Source organism: Hippoglossus stenolepis, chromosome 10 (genome assembly GCF_022539355.2).
Source record: "Hippoglossus stenolepis isolate QCI-W04-F060 chromosome 10, HSTE1.2, whole genome shotgun sequence".
Lineage (NCBI taxonomy): Eukaryota > Metazoa > Chordata > Actinopteri > Pleuronectiformes > Pleuronectidae > Hippoglossus > Hippoglossus stenolepis.
This window is the reverse complement of record NC_061492.1, coordinates 22,933,846-22,955,997: the sequence shown is the minus strand read 5'-3', so window position 1 is coordinate 22,955,997 and position 22,152 is coordinate 22,933,846. Positions and strand designations below refer to the sequence as shown.

Below are 22,152 nucleotides of genomic sequence, written 5' to 3'. Positions count from 1 at the left end.
AAAGCAGCCGCATCCAGGAACCTGACGGTGCCATGCCGGCAAGCCGCTGCTCCGCCGGACGAGATGACCGGGGTATTCGTCCCGGCACGCAAGACCCGATGCGATGCTTTTTGGCCCCGTTTCCCAGGCATCGAGGCGTACCAGTCCGGTTCGGCGGAAGAGCCGGGCAAGCTGAAGGCGCCGGTTGCCTCATACGTCCCCATCACAAGGGTGGTGGGGTTCTCTGACCGAGGCTTCCCTCCAGTACCTCCACTGGAGCCAAGCCTGGCTTCCGTGTTGGGCGTCAGAGTGAATCCACTCGGGGGACGGCGGCCTACACCGCCCTCCCCTTCGAGCCAGATGATCGCGAGGCTGGCAGACCGCTCGCACCAGTGTGCCATCCAGACCTCGGCAGCAGCGAACAATGTAGCGCTTTTAGCGCACTGGATGAATTCGATGGCCAACGAACCTGACCTCCTGTCCGATCGGGCAGAGGACCTGGCAAAGGCTTCCAGCACACTCCTGTCACTGAGTGCCTCCGTCGCTGTCGCGTCTGCCCGCATTACCGCCTGGCAGACGATGATCCACCGGAGCATCTGGCTGAACCTCTCCAACCTGACAGAGAGTCTGCAGAAGGAGCTCCTGGAAGCCCCTATCAGCCCTGATGGACTGTTCGGGCCCCGGCTGCAGACTGCTCTGGACCATATGCAGAAGACTGCAGATGAGGCCGACAAGATCAGGAGGCACATGTCCCGGTCCAACCGCTCTCAGGATCACCGGCGAGACCGCCGGGATCCTCAGCATCAGCGAACGAGACGTCCTCCCGCTCCTCCTGCTCAGCCCCCTCCTCATCGACCCTCGCTCCCGGCTGCACGGCAGACACCGCGGTGGGGAGGCAAGAGTCGGCGGGTGGCCTGTTCTTGGTCCAACCCCACGGAGGAACCCCCCAAGAAACAGGGGAGAAGACAATGACTTGTGGGGGGATATGTGTGTTAATGTGGAACGTTTTGAAATAAAACACAAACATCTTCCACAGAAGAGCAGTACATCCTCTTAACAGTCTGTCCCTGAGTCTGCTGACTCTGCCGTAACTGTTACACACATCCTCCACACTGTGAGCCGGCCGCCGGTAACCTCTCGGTTAACAGGCAGCGCGGACTCACGGCACTAAACCAATACATCTCCGCTGTCACACAAACAGTGTGAGTGTCCATCCACACCTTTTTCTGTTGACAGTAAGTGTGACTATGAGCCCACGAGAGAACGTCGCCACGCCTCGTGAGGACAGCACACACACCTCTGTCTGCGCTCAGCGTCTCCCTCCCTCTTTCTTCAAGGAGTGAGGGTTTGACTGCTCAAAGGAGATGCGTTCAGGAGCCTTTTTAAAATACAAAGACATTCTAAACGGCGGTTTTCTGACATCGACGCGTCATCCTCGTGTCAGCGTCATGCTCCGATGCGAACAACGGCGGTCAGGGCTCTGGCTTGGCTCGTCACCATGACAACCACAGCATGTCAAGTGGATGTACGCCCCCTCTCAGGCATTACTCAGAGTGGCAGCGCGTATGTTTGATGGACAAATGGATGGACAGGATTGTCAGCCGAGGTTACACCCCTCCATAGATCTGAAAGACGCATATTTCCACGTGATCATACCGAAACACAGGAGATTCCTGCGCTTCTCATTCCAGGGGATACAATATCAGTACAACCGCCTGCCGTTCGGTTACTCTCTGGCTCCACGCACTTTCTCCAAGTGTGTGGAAACGTGTCTGGAGCCGTTACGCAGGACAGGGATGAGAGTGTTATTCTACCTGGACGATCTGCTATTATTAGCTCGCTCCAGGGAGGAAGCTGCCTTACAGACAAAAACACTGGTGTGTCATCTGTCGAGTCTGGGCTTCACAATAAACTGGAAGAAGAGTTCCGCTCTCTTTCGTGACGTATCTGGGGGTGGAGCTAGACTCCGTTAGCATGAGAGCGAGGGTCTCACAGCAGAGAGTGGAGGCTTTGACAGCTCTTCTCCGCCGCGTCACGGTCCCCAGTGTGGTGACAGCTCTCTCTGTCATGCGGCTGCTGGGCATGATGTCAGCAGGTCACGTGGTAGTGCCCCTGGGCCTGTTACACATGAGACGTCTGCAGAGATGGTTCATTCGTCTGCACGTCGATCCTGTGCGTCAGCGAAGACGCATGGTTGCCGTTCCTCCCTCAGTGGACGCAGATCTAGCCTACTGGAAGAATCCCAGCACACTGTCAGCGGGAGTGCCGCTGGGCAGAGTTGCATCACACATTTCAGTGTTCACAGACGCATCTCTTTCGGGATGGGGGGGGACGTGTCTGTCACAAGTGGTGGGAGGAGAGTGGCCAGCTCACATGTCCCTCCACATCAACGCGCTGGAGCTCCTCACGGTGTGGAAAGTACTCCAGCACTTTGCGTCACTGCTGCGGGAACAACACGTTCTGATCCACACAGACAACAAGGCGACGGCAGCCTACATAAATCGCCAAGGGGGAGTGCGCTCCATCCCGAACTGGTGATCCAGATTTGGAACAGGTTCGGCAAAGCGGAAGTGGATCTGTTTGCCTCTCGCGGACGCACAGTGCGCTTTGTGGTTTTCTCTGAGCGTGCGAGACAATCATCCGCTGGGAGTGGACGCGTTAGCGCATCGACCGTGGCCCAAGATGCTTCTTTACGCTTTTCCACCGGGTCCTCTGATACCAGGGTTCTTGGATCGAGTGCGGGAGGAACGGCTGTCAGCCATCCTCATAGCTCCGGAGCGCACGGGCGCGTCATGGTTTCTAGTGTTCTTTTGAACGAGTTCAAAAGAACGCGTTCATTGAACACGTTCATTTTTATGAGAACGATGAACTGAACGCAACTTAATGACAAATAATGAATTTGAACGGTGAACACGTTCATATTATCTGAGGTCTAGCTAAAACGTTACGGAATGTTCTCCTTCTCCATTTTCTTCATGCTGCACTTGTGTTGCTCATCTCCTGAGCTTTTGATCCTCTCCATGTTGATTAACAGGTGCTGCAGTGTAGCAAGAAGGTTTCTGTAGAGTACTTTCTTCTGTAGCTGTGTACAAAAGTTGTTGTAGAGTATTCTCTTGTCTTGTGATGGTCGAAAGTCACTGGAGAGAAGTTTCTTGTGTGTCTGATGTTGACTTACGGTTGTCGTGTCTGGTTCCACTGACAAATGTTTCTCTTAAATAGGTGAGCTAATTTGCTATGATCTGTTTCATTCTACAACACTAGTATGACTTTGAAGTTGATCAACGGAGGATTCCTATCAAAGGAGGATTCCTTTGATCAACTTCAAAGTCATACTTTAATCACAGATGAAGACCATGGAACTCTATGTTCCTCTCCATGCAGCGACTGTCTAAAATAGCAACTATGATTCCCCAGGCCAGTCTGTCTAAGGATCCTGAATATGACAGACTCCTCCTGCACACTGTCTGTGATGAGTTTGGCCTACGTCGATTTACTCCAGAAGAAATCGACTTCATACACAAGTTTGTGAATGTGATGAGCCCCCTAGCCTCTGCCTTGAACATCCTTCAGGGGGAGAAAAACTCATTCCTTGGGTTCCTGGCTCCCACTATTGTCCAGCTGAAGAATGATTTGAATGGCCTATTGGATGAGAGTTTTGAGCCTATGGCTACGCAAGGTTTAATTGCATGTCGTCCCCTCATCCAGAACATGATACAGTCACTCTCTACAAGAGTGGAAGGCATGCTCGAAAAGAGAGAAAACATACTGGCAGCTATACTACTGCCAGCATTCAAGATGGACTCGGTGGAGGATGAGATTAAGCGCTTGCAATATCGCATGAATTTCAATCTGTTGACATAGCTAATGACTCTAATCAAGCCCAGTCATCTGGTGGCTCTGAGAGCAAAAGGTCATCCTTTTTCAAATTTAACCGCCCATCAAGTGTCAAAAAGTCTGAGGTGGACATCTACCTGGATGCACAGACCAATGATGACTTCACGGAGTACAGTCTTACCAAAACTGACAAAGCTGTTTGTCAAATACAACACAGCACTCCCTTCGAGCACTCCAGTAGAGAGGCTATTCAGCATTGGTGGCCAGATCTTTAGGCCCAGGAGAAACAGGTTGGGAGATGCCAACTTTGAAAAGCAATTTCTTTTAAATGCTAACAAAAAGCAGTAGTCTAGTCTGTGGACTAAGCAAGCTTGTGTGATTATTTGATAAGAACATTGTTTACATGTTTGTTTACTCAGAGTTTTGAGTGTCAGTCCCATAACAGAGGGGCACCTGAGTTCTACAGGGGTGCAGTTTACAGTATAAAGAGTTAAAAAGGAGTTTTTGATGTTCAAATGCATGTCATCAGTACTTGTTAAGCTGTCCAAGTAGTATTTCAGGACTTTGTCTGAAAAGTTAACAACCTACCTCTCTTGAGCTGTTTGATAAAAATGGCCATCTTGATTTTCATGTTTCATTTCATTTCATTTTCATTTCATGTTTTTTTACAATATTACATAGCCTACATTATTGAACTGAAGCCATTTTGTAAAGGTAGGTGCAACAGACAAATAAAACAACCCCCAAAAAACTTTTTGTCCTCTGTCCACACATTTATTTTATAAATTTAAATGATAGAATTTAAGGTCTAGCCTAATAATTGGTTTCATAGCAAGGCATAGCACTATGATTTGTTGTGCCTTTTGTTTGCAGGGTATGAATAAATAAACAGGCAAAATTAGCAATAATTTAAAAATTTAAAAAAAAATGTCTTTGATACATATGAAGTAGAGTTTAAGGCAAGGGGTAGTGATGGATAACGTTTTCTTTAAAAACAAGTTAGGTCTTTCATTCTCACTTTCCACCTTAAAACTATGAAATGAACTGAACTATGAACTAGCACTAACAGTGATGGTTTCCATGTCTGCAACGACTGATCTCAGGTCTGCCGTGGGAAATTCCGTGGTGCGGGACGCTCTCTCAGGCAGAAGGAGCGATCAGGAACTACCCCATGATAGGTCAGCGTTTGTGGGCCTGGCCGCTAAACGGGAACATTTAGAGAGGCTGGGTCTCTCTCAAGATGTTGTGCGCACTATCCAAGGCGCCAGGGCCGCATCTACCAGAGCTTCGTACACATCCAAATGGACCGCTTTTCAGCGTTGGTGTGTAGACAGGAGTTTGGATCCCACTGCGTGTCCCCTGCCTCAGGTGTTGTCATTCCTCCAGCTCTTGATGGATAGGAATTTGGCTTTCAGCACAGTTAAATCATACGCTGCTGCTATTTCTTCCTGTCATGAGGGTTTCGGTGGCAGAACAGTGTTCAGTCATCCTCTGACGAAGACACAGGCTTATCTCTCATCAGGAATGGACCCCCCACAGAGCATCAGAGCACATTCCACCAGAGGAATCTCTTCCTCTGCGGCTTTGCACGGAGGAATGACAGTAGCGGACATCTGCACTGCAGCTTCCTGGTCTTCCCCCTGTTCTTTCATCCGTTTTTACCTGCGGGATGTTTCCCGTTTCTCCATGACTCACTCTGTACTGAGTGTTTTGTCAGAGTGATGGGTTCTTGGATGCATCTGTATACTGCTCTCCTTCCCATTATAGATCTGGGGAGAGCTGTCTGATTTCTACTCTGTCTTTGTTGGACTGTTCGTCTATCACTTCTTACAGCAGTAGATATCCCAGGCCATTTCCATCATGAAGTTTTCTTCATATTCCACTATGATGCCTGGGAATGGCTTGTTGGATTATTAAAGTAGATGTGTTTATGCTTGTGGTACTGTACAGACCCAGTGAGGCATGGACTACATCGAGCTTCGCCTTTAACCCACTAGCGATAGCCTTAAAGGGCGAAGCCTATACGATATAGAACGTTAGTTACGTACTGTAACTCTAGATTCTATGAGTATAGGCGCAGCCCTTTAAGTCTTGGGCCTCACTGGTTTCCTTTATGGCTGAAGAAAAGCTATTAATTGGGAACCGATCGCCGGTCTCAGTCTAATTTATACGAGGTGAGACCGGGGGTGGGGCCCACAGTGGGTGGGCGTGGACTAAAGTTTTCAGTGCTGCGCATGCGCACGAGGGATAAACCAACTAGCGATAGCCTTAAAGGGCTGCGCCTATACTCATAGAATCTAGAGTTACAGTACGTAACTAATGTTCCACCGTTAAAGAGATGTGGACGTGAAAACATTAGTTCCGCCTCACATTTCCTCCTCCCGGTCGCGCGCCCCACCTGTGGGGCGCGGAGGCATAACACAGTTTGAGAATCACTGGACTACATCATTCACAAACTGAAGTCAGATTCATGTGGATCCCAGGTCAAAGGGGCATTGAGGGAAATGAAATGGACGATTCACTCACTAAACAATCATTAAAACAGGAAATAATTATGGAGGAAACATTCAGTTATGCCGAAGTCAAAACAATAATAATGAGTAACATCATGACTGACTGGCAAAAACAATGGGATGAGGGAGGAAAAGGAGGCCATCTGTATCAAATGAAGCAAAAAGTGGGAGGAATGAAAACAATAGGGAAAAACATCGGAGAAGAAACAGACATAAGGTCTATATATAAGGACAATGTGAATGTGGTTTAGGGGAAGAAATTGTGGAACATGTCATCAGTCACTGCCAAAAATATAACACAGACCGAGGAAAGCTACAGATGGAGCTGAGGAAATGTGGGGTGGAAGTGTTAAATCTGAAGAACTTGTTAGGTATTGGGGAAGGGAAATATAAAGACCTGTTAAAAGAAACTGGATTAATGAGGAATATTTAACTTTAAATTGTGGGGCGGGGGGTTGTTTGGTCTGCGAAAATATATAAATAAGACAAATAAACTAAAAAACTAAACAAAACAAACACTCCAGTATAGTAGATGGCGGTAATGGGCCTTTAACGTTAGGTGCCACCCGCAATTAAACAAAAAGAAGAAGAAGAAGCTCCCCGGGTCCTGATTGGTGAGAGGCTCCTCCTGGAGCTCAGCGCCGCCCAAAGGACCGACCCACCGCTGCTTATTGGAGGAAAGTGCAGGCCGTCCTCCGCTGCTCTTTCTGGTTGGTCTGGCATGAACCGTCCCGCTCGCTCCGCGGATATATAAAGGAGGGTTCGAGCTGTTCACAGCAGTTTCTCTTGACGTGTCTTAGGAAACAAACTTCATCCATAATGTCTGGCAGAGGTAAAACCGGCGGAAAGGCCAGAGCGAAGGCAAAGACTCGCTCGTCCCGCGCTGGGCTCCAGTTCCCCGTCGGTCGTGTCCACAGGCTGCTGCGTAAAGGCAACTACGCACATCGCGTTGGTGCCGGCGCCCCCGTCTACCTGGCGGCTGTACTGGAGTACCTGACCGCTGAGATCCTGGAGCTGGCTGGAAACGCCGCCCGCGACAACAAGAAGAGCCGTATCATCCCCCGCCACCTGCAGCTGGCCGTCCGCAACGACGAGGAGCTCAACAAACTCCTGGGCGGAGTGACCATCGCTCAGGGCGGCGTGCTGCCCAACATCCAGGCTGTTCTGTTGCCCAAGAAGACCGAGAAGGCCCCCAAGTCCAAGTAAAGCAAAGCTGATGGAAACCACCGACACAAAGGCTCTTTTAAGAGCCACACACTCTCCTCTGGTAGAGAGCAAATCTCCTCATGTCACACACCGAGATAAAAGTTCAGATAAAAAAATAAAAGATGTTTATTGTTGTTCAACATGTTACTTTAACATTTTAGGGAAGGATTAAACTGATCTTTGAGTTAACTACATCAAGAATGGATGCGTACATGTACTTTTGTGTACGTACAAAGTTTGTGATTCAAATTGAACCTTAGTTAACAATGTATGTATTACATTAACATTTAACACTTGTAACTGTGTTGTTGTTCTAACTTTGTTTTCGAGTTGGTGAGATATTTTTGTGTTGAGTGTGTTTGTGATTGATCTTTGAGTTTCAAGAATGGATGCGTACATGTACTTTTGTGTACGTACAAAGTTTGTGATTAATTGAATTAGTTAATGTATGTATTACATTAACACATTGTAAATGTACAGTTACTTGTATGTGTGTGTGTGTGTGTGTGTGTGTGTGTGTGTGTGTGTGTGTGTGTGTGTGTGTGTGTGTGTGTGTGTGTGTGTGTGTGTGTGTGTGTGTGTGTGTGTGTGTGTGTGTGTGTGTGTGTGTGTGTGTGTGTGTGTGTGTGTGTGTGTGTGTGTGTGTGTGTCATTGGCTCAATTTACCCCACAACCACCAATTTGACAAAACAGTTTCACACAGTAGCTCAGATCAACAGTTCTGTTGTTACATTAACATGTAATGTCAAAAACATCTCTAATTTAATGGATATAATTTTAGCAACATGATGAATTCACTTTGCTTGACAAAGATATATTAGTTCTAGTTTGCTTACCACTCTCTCCATGTGCTTGAGTGAAAGATGGAATGAGTAATGTTGACTACACTTCCTTAATTTGTGTCACAACTTAACTTTTTTTTTCTTAGTTATCTTTATACAGAGGGTGGCTCATCTTACCCACTGGCTCGACTTACCCAGTTGTCACCGACGTGTGTTTCTTCACAGACTTGAAGCGTAAAGCAGCTGCGCTCTGCTCCACAACATCCATTCAGAGAAACAAACTGTTGAGGTGCTGCACCTAAACACAACAAACAGCTCTGTCCATGGTCCTGAAACCAGGTATCCAATTTAGTTGTTAAAAATTATACTACGAAAATGTGTGTCCTTTTTCAGACGTGGATTTATCTTTAGCTCAAAGTGTGTTAACACACCTACGCAGAGTCATTGTCATGGTTGGAAAAACTAGTCAGGATAGGGTTACAGAGGTTTACATACAAAGGAGAGTGATTATGATCTGAGAGAAACTCATTTAAATCTGAAAAATGTAATTGCTTTTGATTTACACTTGAGCACTGGGTGTTAATGACCATATGTAGACACACCCAAGCCAATAGCCAATATTTGAAAGGCATATGTCAGGTGGGTATTACTTAGATTTACTTTCACAGAAGATCTATTGATATTTGCAGGAAACAAGTTAACTTAGTGTTTTAATCATAAATCTGAGAAAAACGTCACCTGGAAAAACCCTCTGCTCACTGTGACTAAATTTAACCACGTGACTTTCCCTCTGTTGGTGTTGCAGTGTCTGATGACAGTTCATCAATACTTTAGTCATTATTTTTTTCTAACAATATTTTTATCGAAATTTCAAGTGTATATCAAAACATATACAGCAATAAACAAAAATATATACCTCATACAGTCAGAGGTTCACACACGTACATACAATAAAAGTAAACAAATCAATAAAATTAAAGGGGCAGGATCAATAATTCCATATTACCCTTATAACATTTCCTTTAGGTCAGTGATACATGTTACCAAATACAAACAAATTATTCCTGTTTACCTTTAACCATATATGTCAACCTCTCCAGCCCAAGACCTGTCATCAGCTCCCTTTTCCACATTTCAAGTGATGGTGGTTCTACATTTTTCCAACATGAAGCAATCATTCTCCTTGCATGGAGAAGTCCAAAATCAATCATTTTCGTTTGCTTCATTGTTCTGTTAAAGTCCTCAGGGTGGGTTCCTAGTATACATATTTGTGGCCTCAGTCGAAAATTACTTTTAACCAACCGTGATTGACATTTAACTACATTTCCCCAAAACATCTGAATCTTAGGGCATTCCCACAAGCAGCGAATCAGAGTTCCTTTCTCATGTAGGTATTTAACACAGACATCATGCACTGAAAAAGGTGAAACTACCGTGTCAATAATTTTAAGTGAATTTCTTTATTGGTCTACTTGAAAATCATGGTTTCCGTTTTAAACCTGTTTTGCTCAGTTAGCCTCAAAGCAAATAATACTCCCTTTGGATCAAATTAAAAGTAACAATTTGACTGAAATTGAATTTTCACTTGAAACCAGAGATTTTCATGTCACGTGACCACATGACGTCTATCAGGTAGCTCTGCAAGTTTTGCTGACTCGTACCCTGTGCTGAGGCAGTGAAGACGTCTGTAGTACAACTCTATATAATAAGGTAAGAATTTGAAATTATGTTATTTTAAGGTGAATGCATTTTTTCTGTACTCATTTGGTTAGCCATGTGTTAGCAAGTTTTAATGCTAGCTAAACCAGCTCTTTTTATCATATACATATTTTGAATTAATGAATACTACTTCTACTACTATTTTTCTAAACTTAGAAATGATTAGAATGTTTTAAGTACCAGACAGTGAGTACTGATTTAAGATTAAGAATTCATATTTCCTTCTTTGATCTGTAATGCAGTTTAGTAAAATGACACCACTATGTCTTAGGCCTTATATTAGTGAATATGAGTCAGTAGTGACAGTTATGGATAACAGTCCAGAAAACAAAAACTAAATGTGAAATCTTACGTTTTCCTTTGTGTGTACAGGTTTGCTGTTTCTTCTAAAGGTCGCAATTAATGCTGAATTTGGTCCCAAGATGAACTATAAACGTCATTTCCATGTATATTTAAATAGGAACGACAAACCCAAAGTAGAAATGGAGCACTTTAGAGAATAGCTCTAAAATTACCATAGATACTTACTAATATATTATACAAATGTATTTTCAATAATTTTAGTTGAATTTGCAATACAATAGAAATTACACAACGGTATGTAAATGTACTTCACATTAGTATTTTCTTTATGTTTATTATTATATTTCAAGAATTGTCAACACAAACAATCTAAACTGATTAGAAACATTAAGTTACCCACCCGAATGTAATGTAGTTTAATTTAAAATATTAAAGTTAGAAACTGAATATAGCAGTTATCTTGCCAAAAAATAAATCACTGTGCTTTCTTGTGTCTCATACAGTACCATATAATTCCAGCTTCTGAATTATGGCATGTGCAGAATGTCAGGGTGGTGTGATCAATTAAGAATATTTATTGAGACAAATAATGATTACAAGTTTAAATTCATAACATTTAATTAATATCTTCTCCATCTTGAAGCTATTGCTTTATTGTTGAAGAGTAACTGGCAACAAACATAAATGTTTGTATAAATCAAATGCAAGTGTACAATGCTGCATTTTGTAAATTGAATCAAGTGGCAGATGGGTAAGGTGGGTCTTTTTTTCCTCAATTTTCTAGTCTTCTGATGAATATGAAAAATGCAAAGACTGCCTTATCTCTGTTTCACGACGATCTGAAATTTATAAACATTATAAGCTGGAACACAGACATTATGGATGCTGCCATTCCTATCTATTCATCTATTTCAACACTCCGTGTACCTGCAAGATTGGAATGCAGACCTGTGGTCTGTATCATACGATAACTGCTAAGAAACTGAGCCAAATAAATAAAAATGCATTTTTGGCCCTTGATGTAAAAAATATGATATTACACACCAAGTCTGCTTGTGCTATTCCGTTTTTTAAAGATCAATGCGGAATTTATGAGAATTTCCACTGTTCCACTTCAACCACGCTTGCTGGCTACATTAGACCAGCACCACAGCAAGCTGACTGACATCATCAGAAACAAGGGGGGAGTCTTCAGAGAGAAGACCCGGAATGAAAGTTCTTGATCAGGTATGTACTTGCTCAGTATATTGAAAATATGCCCAGTACATTAAAAAAATTGTTCTATCACTTAAATAGCAACATCGTAAATGTTCATGCACAAATTTGAATGCATTTCATTGTGGAATTAGATCAAACATTGAAAGATATATTATCTTTATCTTTAGTCTCAGAGGTAAACAGTGTTTCAGCCAAATACAATTGAAGTTAACGGTGACTCCTTCAGATGTAATAAGACAGCAGAAAAAAAACATAAAATGCCTCCATACTGCTCGTGTGGTGTCATCCAAGTGTCCACAAGCCCCGACATTCATATACGACTTGAATGCATGTTAGCATCGCTACGTTCGCCAGCATCTCTACTTCCAGTAGTGGACTTTTAGGCTTAAAACACGGTGTAAATGACGCTGTTTCGAGAAACCACACGAACAGTATGGAGGCATTTTAGTTTTTTTCATCCATTATATTGGATTTGGCTGCAACGCTGTTTACCCCTGAAACTCCAAAAGTGTTTTATGGACTTAAACACTTCACCCACCCCTCCATCTGCATAGTGGTGAGTAGATAATGAGTGAATTTACATTTTTTGATGAACTATACATTGAATATTTAAAATGTATAGTTTATACATGGTCTCAGATCCTAACATTATAGCACCCCAATTTAAGTTTTGTATTGAGATTTGATTGGGAAAATAGTTTGTGAAAATATTTTTTATGATGGTACATCACACTGGTTTCATCAGAATAACTTTTTAATAAGTTTCTTGTCATTTATCAGGTCGTGCAGAAGAATGAAGCTGAGGAGGAGGCTCCTCTCCGGACACCACATGTGGATGTCCTTAATGAGTTGCCATCAGTCTGACGTGTATGTATCACGATAAACATTAAGGTCTTTTGAACCGAATTTTCCTGTCTTTATTTATAGTAAGTAAATTGAATTAAACATTTTCTTTAACAAAATGTTTTTTTTATCTTGAGTGAAAATTTGACATTTATATACTAGCAAATTCAGCTTTTGTTTTAGTTCTAAAATAAGGAACTAATTGTATTGATGCAAATTAAATAACATGTTAAGGTTCCGCCAAATTAGAAATATAATTTGAGAAAAACTAATAAATTTAGCTGTAATTAATTAGAGTAATTATTTTAAGTTCATCCAAAAAATATCATTAAATGTTAGGGGAGATATAATGAAGTTAAACAGGGGTAATGTAAACTCTCATCAACACCATATAATTGAGTGTTTTTTATGTTGATTCTGTTGAATATTTTGCCAAATGTGTCTCCTACTATCCAAATTATTAGGCCTGATTCCCTCTATAACTGATAGCAGGGGGGGGGGGGACGCTACGAAACGTCTTCATTGCAAATATTTGAAACATTTTTTTTGAGGAATGTGATACCTGTGACAAAGTTGTTCAAATGTAAGCAAGGTGCCCTCAAAACCATTCCGATTCCTTTTTCTGCCCATAATTTGAATCTGTCTTCCAATCTACCAGGTTTGAATTGTCCATTTCCCCAGATATGAGTTAATTGTGACAAGTTATCTTTTCACCAACATACTTATGTACCGCAATACTTTAGTTTAATGACAGCCACTGATCAAGTCTTTGCTGCTACAGAGCTCATTTTTATGACTCAGAACAGACAAGAAGCTGCAATAAAACAAAGCTTCTGACGGGACATGTAGGAGAGTTCATCTGGTAGTGGACGTTGTTCCGGTTCACATATTTGGAGAGCAGCGCCATCTGTTGGCTACCTGATGTTACTACATTATACATATGTGATGTAAAGCTGAAATCGTCTATTTTCTAAGCAGCTCACCCACAACTTCATTACTTTACTCGGTCTTATGCATGTGTGTATATATAGATACTGTTTTTAAGTGTCACTTATATATCAAGAAATTAAAGACACGAGGAAACTACGATAAATATATAGTAAGAGAATAAATGTGTTTCTACCAAACAAATGTAAAAGTTTAACAAAGGAACACTTTTCAAGAAGAAGTATAGAATATGATGTAAAGCTGAAATCGTTGCACATAATGTTACATGGTGTGTGTGTGTGTGTGTGTGTGTGTGTGTGTGTGTGTGTGTCAGTAGTCGTCTGCTTCTCATTCACACAGAGTCAAAAGATATGTTTTATATTACTTGATAGTAATGTAGATGTTTTGTTTAATTGTTTTGATATGAAATAACTTATAAATCTTGACATTGTAAGAAATACATATTTAATATCTTTCTATATTACTTGACTCCCTTTAGTTAAGAACTCTGTCTCTACATATTTATTGACAGTGGTGATGATTGATGAGGAAGCAGCTCTTTGTGGATAGACGTGTGTGGCTCTTAAAAGAGCCTTTTACCAGGATGGACATGTTTCACAGTGAGGACATCTCACTTCTTCTTGGCTGCTGTCCTCTTCACTTTGGGTTTGGCGACCTTCCTCGCGGGGGCTTTCTTGGGTGCAGGGGCCTTTTTCACCACCTTCTTGGGGCTCTTCGCCACCTTCTTGGGGCTCTTCGCCACCTTCTTGGGGCTCTTGGTGGGCTCCTTGGCCGCTGCTGGTTTCGTCGCCTTCTTCAGGGACTTTTTAGCGGCTGCTGGCTTCTTGGCTGCCGCTGACTTGGGCTTTTTAGCCACTGCGGGTTTCTTGGCGGCGGGCTTCTTTGCTTTGGGAGCGGTCTTCTGGACCTTGGTCTCCACCTTCTTGCTCATCTTGAACGAGCCGGTGGCCCCGGTTCCCTTGGTCTGGACCAGGGTCCCCTTGACCACCAGCTTAATGATGGTGTTTTTGACGCGGGCATTGTTCTTCTCCACATCGTAGCCTCCGCCAGCCAGGGGCTGTTTTTGTTTTTGTGATTTTTCCTTTGGATTATTAATTAGTTAAAATCCAGGACAGAATTTGGGCAAAGATTATTCGTAAATAGAAAATACTTTATTATCATAAAAGTTTTTGTTCAGAAACTAGAGTAACAACAGAACAGTTACAAAACAATTTTTTCCTCTGCCAATGACCTCTGCCTCTGGGTCGGGGGTGTGGGTCTGTCGGGGCCAGGGGGTGGGGGATTTCTCACCTCCTCTCTCCGTTTCTGCAGCTCTTTATTTTCTCTGGGATGGTTTTTCATATGCTTGTATAAATTAGTGGTGTCTTTTTGCAAATGACGCATCTTACTGTCATTTCATTTTCAGCCTGAATCTGAAAATATAGCCACACGGCGCTCCTCTTCCTCTCTGCCTTCTGCTCCGTCTCTGTGCTGCTGGCCAGGGGAGGGGAGGAGGGAGGAGGGAGGAGGGAGGAGGAGCAAAGTGTGCCTGCTCCGCCCTGTGACGGGAGCGGCACTTGAGAGCAGCGGCACTTCCACAGACAGCCGCAGCAGTGCATACAGGAGAGAAACTGAAACTAAAGTATCGATCTCATTACACTGGTATTGATCAATATCAATACCAACGTTGGTATCGATATTTGGATCGATCCGCCCACCACTAGCGGACACGGCTTTCACGATGAGCTCACTGACGCTGGGACCGACCTTCTTCGGTTTCACGACCTTCTTCTTGGCCGCTTTAGCCTTGGCGGCGGCTGGAGCTGGAGCTGGAGCTGGAGCTGGAGCGACTTCTGCCATCTTTATCTTTGCGTTTAGATCAACGAGGAACTATCGGAGTGAGTGACCGGACTGTAGAAGAGTCCTGATCGGGAGGCGGTACTTGAACACACCATGAGAACCGTGAAGACTCAGTCGAGCCGTGGCTCCTGTGTGCAGTGTGAACACCGAGACACTTGTGTTTTCTCTTCACTGATAAACGAGTGAAAACTCAGTGGGTGAGCGGTGCTGGAGGCTGACAGTGAGGAAGCAGGTAGCGGACTTGTCTGTCTTCATATTGAAGTCATGAAGAGCTCTGATGCTCTCTGCATTTTGTCGGTGGAGCCTCCAAACCTCACCCGTTCACCGCGGTGAGCAGCGCTGCTCAGCGGCTTTTCCCACTCGTTTCTCTCCTAAAATGAGTTCAAAAGCTCCACAGCTCCACCAAAACCCGTTTCCCAGCTGCTCCACATGTTTGTTCAGAGAGACCGAGTAAAAACAAGCACCTGCTGATGATCCCTTTGTAATAAAGTCAAGTTATTGTGCAGGCAGCAAACACACCGCTGATGGACGAGGCTCATGGTGAAGTTGAGCCAGACTTCCTATCAGAGCCGTGAACGTGTCATGATGAGGATGCTGGAGAGTCATTAGCTCTACAGTTCATGTTGAATTTTGTCAATTTGATTACATTTTCACTTGATCAAAATAGCAATGATCAAATTAATATTGTGGCACATTTCTCTTTCATTTAATGTAAAAAGTCAACAGGTTCCATCATTTATTTTGCAGAAAATGTTTATGCTTTACTGGAATTTGCAGTTTCTCTGCTGTCTGATTTAGTAAATACCAACTTTTGCTCTTCACATTAACACTAGGATACATGTTTCTGTATATTATTTTAATCATTATTTGTGAAAAATAATCATTAAAACATGACAAATGTTTCTGAAAAACTATTTGACTCGTGTGTGAGAAATCTGTCAACCTGTCAATATGTTACCTATTGATCAATAGATCAAGTCTTCTCAGACTTTTATAGCCAATAACATGTTCATATTACAAATGAAGGCCTTAGTGTCAACAAACACTGTGTATCCAGAATGTACACACGTGTGCAGTATGTGTAAGTGTTTGTGTAGATTGCTGTGTGTAAATTGTAGCATGTAAACATGTTATTTTAACCATTCAAACAGACTTTATTTATGTAGTACTTTATATACAAACACTATAACACAAAGTACTTTCCATTCTAACTATGATAAAAAACAATATCCCCCACCCCTCCACTCACCCCCATCCAAGCTCATAGCAAAACAATAATAACAGTGTTGTTGTTGATCTCATAGTTTTTAACTCATGAATCAAAGGTAGGAAAGCAAAGACAAAGGTGAGAGATGGTCACTCTGCTCAGGAGTTTGTTGAGCTCCTCGTTGTGGATGATCAGCTACAGGTGGCGGGGGATGAAAATACCATGTTAAGGATTCCACCACAAAACCATGACCATTTCTTCTAAGGTCCATTTCTGCAAATGAAACAAGATGAATGTAGTAAAACAGAATCCAGCAGAATGTAATCAACAACACTTTCAAGCATACATGAGGTGCTTTTAAAACTGGTCAGTATCCAATGATGCCAAATGAAAGATGAACATAGTCACACTGTCACCCCGGACTAATAATATATGGGCATGTTCATAACACTATCAAAAACAATTCCAGACAAGCATCAAGTGCTTACACTGCTTGACCCTGCACTAACACTTTTGACCTACTACAACATGACTTTTAGCGCTGATAAAACAAATCGGTGCATGTTTTTTATAAAAGACCACATTTAAAGAGTCAATTTGTCTATTACATTGTTATGTCTTTGTTGTAATTTATCCTTCCTATTGTCCTTGGGGTCAATTTGAGCCCATTAAATGTTTAACGTCTCTAAATAAATAAATAGGTAACTTCATTTTTTGGCTTCACATTTAATGACTTTTCCTAATTTAATGGGGACACCTGGGTAAAAATAAGATTGTCATGATTATGTATATTTATTGACCTGGATCCATAGTGTACGCATCAGTGTTCTTTTACACATATTTATATTGATTGTTTAGGATGATATCCTGGAGAATGTGATCCGCGATGCTGTCAGCACGCCAAGAGGAAGGCCGTGACCGACACGGTCCAGCTGTAGTTGACGTTGCTGTCGGGGGTCGAAACGCACTCCAGCGAAACTGTGCAGGATTCGTTTGAAGGATGAAAGTTGGAGTTGAAGCTGAGGTCGGGCAGAGTCAAGGGCTCTGATATGCAGTGAGGAGTGAGCGAGACATTACACCTGTAACCTTGTATGTGCAGGTGGAGGTTGTTGAGCTCTTCTCTGAACCTGAACTGAATCCCTAAAACACAGATGTGCAGAAGCAATGGCAGTTCCTGATATTTTACCAGCTGTGATCACAGAGTGGAATAAAAGCAAATGCATCTAAAGCATAAAAACTCACCAACTGTGCCTGCAACATGCAACAGAACTGAGTAAATCCCTGCTCAATGTCTCTAGAATGTTAAGTCCAATTTAATAACATTTAGTTGCTTTATTTAAGTGTTGCAGTAAAGCCTTCTATGCTACGTGTGGTTTTTAGGTCAGTAACTACCAATGAATTGATGGAAATATTAAATGGACAGTTGTTCGGACACAGAGTTACCAAAAGGAAAAGCCTCTTACCGTGAACTTGTAGACAGATGGTGACTGTGGCCCTTTGCTTATTATTTACCTCTGAGAGAAGCTGGAAATCACCAGAATCTTGAAGAGTCAGTTTTGTCACTGTTAAACTAAAGTTTGTGAGGTTCATCTTTACTCTGCCTACAAACCTATGATCGTCCGTTACGTGTAGACTCATGTCTACCAAATTCTTAAATTTCCATTCTGCGAAGGTGACATTAACAGGTGGCAAGCATGATGAAAACTCCACGGTGTCTCCAACTTGTTTATGGACGATGGGTCACAGCCGGAAGCCTCCACATCTGGAACACATCAGCAAATAACTGAGTAGAATCTGTCTGAAACGGACGATTCTCATGTCAAAGAGCAAATAACTGAAACAGTGACTTAAAGAAAACTCCACACGACATCATGTGATATTCATAAATTAATTTGTGTGTAATATGACATGAAACAAGAACATATCTCGGTGGTATCACATGATGACGACATCAGGATGATCCTTCATAAAGTGTGCAATCCTCCTGACAGACCAAACAACAGAGACCAACGGCTGGGGCGGAAACAAAACCCTGCTGGCTTGTGCATGTGCAGCAGTAAGTTTTGAAACTCATAAATCTATTGCCAATTCTCTGCAAAGGCCCACACCCCACTGGTTCCTGTCGAAGCAGTTAGATTCACGGTCTGACCAACCATGGTTTGTCACAATAGAGTTGAACAGAATTACGATGTCAAAATGACAAATCCTCCTAAAATGATGTGGACACAACAGGAACAGAAAAGATGACCAATCCCTGACTTGTGTCAAGTTTGTTTCCAGGAAAATTCTGCAGAAAAGTTGCAGACGCAGAATGAAAAAAATAAAAGCATATCTGTAAATAATCACAGAATAAAACAGGTTATGAAGTTATAAAAACTCAAATTTAAATTAATGTTGCTCAGCATGAGGATTTTATCACTTTTTATATAAATGCTCTTTGAACACTGCCTCGATTGTTGCTGTTCTCACATCAGTATATTTTTATTGCTGCTATTTAAACGTGGTTGTCTTGCATTTGCAAACGCACAAGACCCAAAAAATCGGAGAACTCTTCCATGAAAGACATATCAAAGATGATCCAGCAACTTCTGCCCCTTTATGCTCTTATTACTCATAACAGTAAAACATAACTTACCATGTAAGCAAACCCCGAGAAGCAGCATGTGAAAAAGCAGCTCGCTGTGTGTGAAGAAGCAGCTCAGGCAACGAAGGCGACCACCAACCATCTCTGTGGCGAGAGGAACAACGTCTGGTTCCTCTTCTGGTCGATCAAACCGTGCTGTGACAAGTCAGCACAACAACAAAAAAAGAGCGAGAGAGCGAGCTGGGGAGTTTTTTATCAGCGAAGAAGCAGAAGAAAATGACCTTGCTGCATTGACTGTGAATTACGAACAAGGTTCATTAGAAACAACATAACTGGAAAGAATTTAAAGAGTTGGACAAAAAGTTGAGTCTCTGTTATTTCTCTTCTGTCATTCATGTTCATGCAGTTTGTTTATGATTTGATGCTAAGAGACCCGTTTGTATTTTGGAATTTAGTGGTTTGATATCATGCGTTTCTTGGGAGGGGGAAGTTGAGGGCCCCCCAGGTCTCTTTTGCCCGCAGCACTCAGACCCCCTGCATGTTATCGCCACACGGTTTGTTTCTATTTGGTGACAAAACGATCAAGTGAAAAGTAAAATGATGAGATTATGATTTGAACTCGACCCAATGTCACATCAGCAAAAACTCTCACCAGAAATGTGTCTGTAGACGAATGCAAGCAGGAGTCTGGAGATTCTGGGCAAGGATCCACGTCTGATGAAAACTTTGAGCAGGAAGAATTTAGCGGCGTCCTTTCAGCCATATTCACTCATATTCACAAATCCCCATTTGCCTCCTCGGGCTCAAAAGCTGTGGAACAAGCTCCCTCTGGTGATCAGACTTGATCAGTTTCCTCTTTTAATACCATTTGAAAAACACATTTTCATAAAGAGTCTTTTAATCTTTTTCTATTGCTTTTCTAACTGAACTTTCAGTTTTTATGTCTGTGAGGGACGTTGAGCCGGCTGACCGTTTAGGAGAATACATTTACGTGTTTGCTGACATTTATTTGGAAAGGAGAAGTGATATGTAGACGGTAAAGTGATGCTGGACAGTGAGTCGCCAAAGAAACAGAGCCACGACAGAGACGATGCGTTTAAGAGACGTGTGTGGAGCAATATCCTGAAGAGTTCAACACTGTAACTGTGTTTATTTCACCACAATATTTCTAACAATCAGGTTTCAAGTTTTCAATTTACATTCGTCTGTAATTAAAATACAATGAAACAAAAGACAACACACAGACGTTGCATGATCTAAGAACTGAGCAGGAAAAACACGGAACTTTCTTCCAAAAGAAAGTAAAAACCACTTCAACATCATCCAGTGATAATAAACATGCATCACATGCACTCACATGCAAACAGCTACTGAAGCACAGTGAGCTGCCTCACACATCAACAGAGAGGAAAACAACAGAGCGCCATCCAGTGGCTGAAAATACAAATGTGCAGGGAAGATAAAATCATCAGTGTGAAAACTAACAGCTGGATGCAAAAGGAACTTTCTCACTAGATATATATCTATATATCTATATAGATATATAGATATGTATGAAAAGACCTGGTTTGAACTTGTAGCGTGAGGGAAAGCGGGGATAATGAGGGATTTCAACAACGCCACCTGGGGAATTTCACCTCCAGGAAATAACTAAACTATTGTGTGTGCAACAGCACAGGTTCGTGTATATCACCGGGCAAGAAACGTGTTTTACTCGTAGAAAATAACTTTATTAAACTCGAATGCATAAACCAACAAAAAGCTAAATGAAACAAACAAACAGAACACAAATTAACATATGAAATAAAACACTTCAGACAAGATCAACACAGGGACAGGGCTGGGACTTACCACGGCGACGAGAACCAAAGGAAAAAGGGAAGGATTAATAAACGAACCACCCGTGACACTGCAAACCAACAAAACGGGTAGTGAAGAAAACGCCACCACCAGGGATTGGGTCGCCGCCTCAGGCCCACAGCACCTGACCAACAATAAAAAGAAAATTAACCCTTGTGTTGTTCCTGGGTCGGATTGACCCAGAGTGTGTGTGTGTGTGTGTGTGTGTGTGTGTGTGTGTGTGTGTGTGTGTGTGTGTGCGCGTGTGCGTGCGTGCGTGTGATCATCCGCAAGCCCTGGCTGGTCAGGGTTAGGGTGACCCACGGGTTGTCATTATCCAATTCTCCTGGGGTCATTGAGACCAATGGATTGTCATTCTCGATTCTCCTGGGGGTCATTTAGACCTACAAAGAGGCCGGGGTGTTTCTCTGTGAGGTCATTTATACCCACAGCTGATTCCAATTGTAATCTCGGGAGAAACACATCGGCTTCTCTGTGGGTCTAATTGACCCCACAGAGAGGCCGGTGTGTTTCTCCATGTGCCGTTCTCCCTGACCATGGAGACGATGTCACGTCAAGCGCGTTTCACCAGAGAACAGGTTCTCCAACAGCTGTTCTCCCAGCAACAATCCTCTGAACCCGAAGAGGATGCGGAAGAGCAAGACCGAGAAGCGGACGGAGAAGCAGACAGAGAAGCAGACTGTGACGGCTTAATGTTACCTTGTATGTGTTCTTGGTTCTGGGGTGCCAGCCAGGCAGAACCCTGACAATAATTTATCGAAATTAAACTAAACTAAGCCAACACAAAGGAGGTGTGAACAATAACCCAGGTTACTCCCACACAATCAAAAGAAAACCTATCAATAGAAAAATCCCAACAACAAACATAGCTGTTGTTGGACCAAGACCGCCCCAATTCCAACATCACTAGCATCGGTGTACACGATGAAGGGTAGACTGAAATCAGGGTGGCCAAGGATTGGTGGAGAAGCAAGATGCTGCTTGAGGGTTTCAAAAGCCACTTGACAAGCAGAAGTCCAGATGTATTTGGAGCCTTTCTTCTTGAGTGCGTTAAGTGGGTCAGCAATTTGCGAAAAATTGGCCACAAAACGGGGGTACCAACCAGCCATTCCCAGGAACCTCTGCAGCTCTTTAAGATTCCTTGGCGTGGGGAATGCTTGTACTGCTTTGGTCTTGTCCTCATCCACCTGCACACCATTAACCGAAACAACGTGGCCAAGGAACTTCAGAGAAGTCCTGAAGAATTTACATTTGTATTCATATTAAGGGTCAGGCCCGCTTCTCGCAACTTATCCAAGACAGCTTGAACGTCGTGGT

The 22,152-nt window shown here is 42.9% G+C and overlaps 2 protein-coding genes and 1 pseudogene across 2 annotated transcripts; 2 read left to right on the top strand and 1 right to left on the bottom strand.

Moving 5' to 3' along the window:
* Positions 1-1,502: 1,502 nt before the first annotated feature.
* On the top strand, positions 1,503-2,793 carry LOC124852613 (annotated as a pseudogene).
* Positions 2,794-7,106: 4,313 nt separating this feature from the next.
* LOC118116042 (histone H2A) lies at positions 7,107-7,590 on the top strand. The gene has a single exon (XM_035167348.2). The coding sequence runs from the start codon at positions 7,146-7,148 to the stop codon at positions 7,530-7,532; it is 387 nt and encodes a 128-aa protein (XP_035023239.1). The 5' UTR covers positions 7,107-7,145; the 3' UTR covers positions 7,533-7,590.
* Positions 7,591-13,828: 6,238 nt separating this feature from the next.
* LOC118116025 (histone H1-like) lies at positions 13,829-15,735 on the bottom strand. The gene is made up of 2 exons (XM_047341809.1): positions 15,011-15,735; positions 13,829-14,426 (listed from the first exon to the last, which is right to left on the bottom strand). The coding sequence occupies exons 1-2, from the start codon at positions 15,182-15,184 to the stop codon at positions 13,956-13,958; spliced, it is 645 nt and encodes a 214-aa protein (XP_047197765.1). The 5' UTR covers positions 15,185-15,735; the 3' UTR covers positions 13,829-13,955.
* Between the last annotated feature and the right edge of the window lie 6,417 nt (positions 15,736-22,152).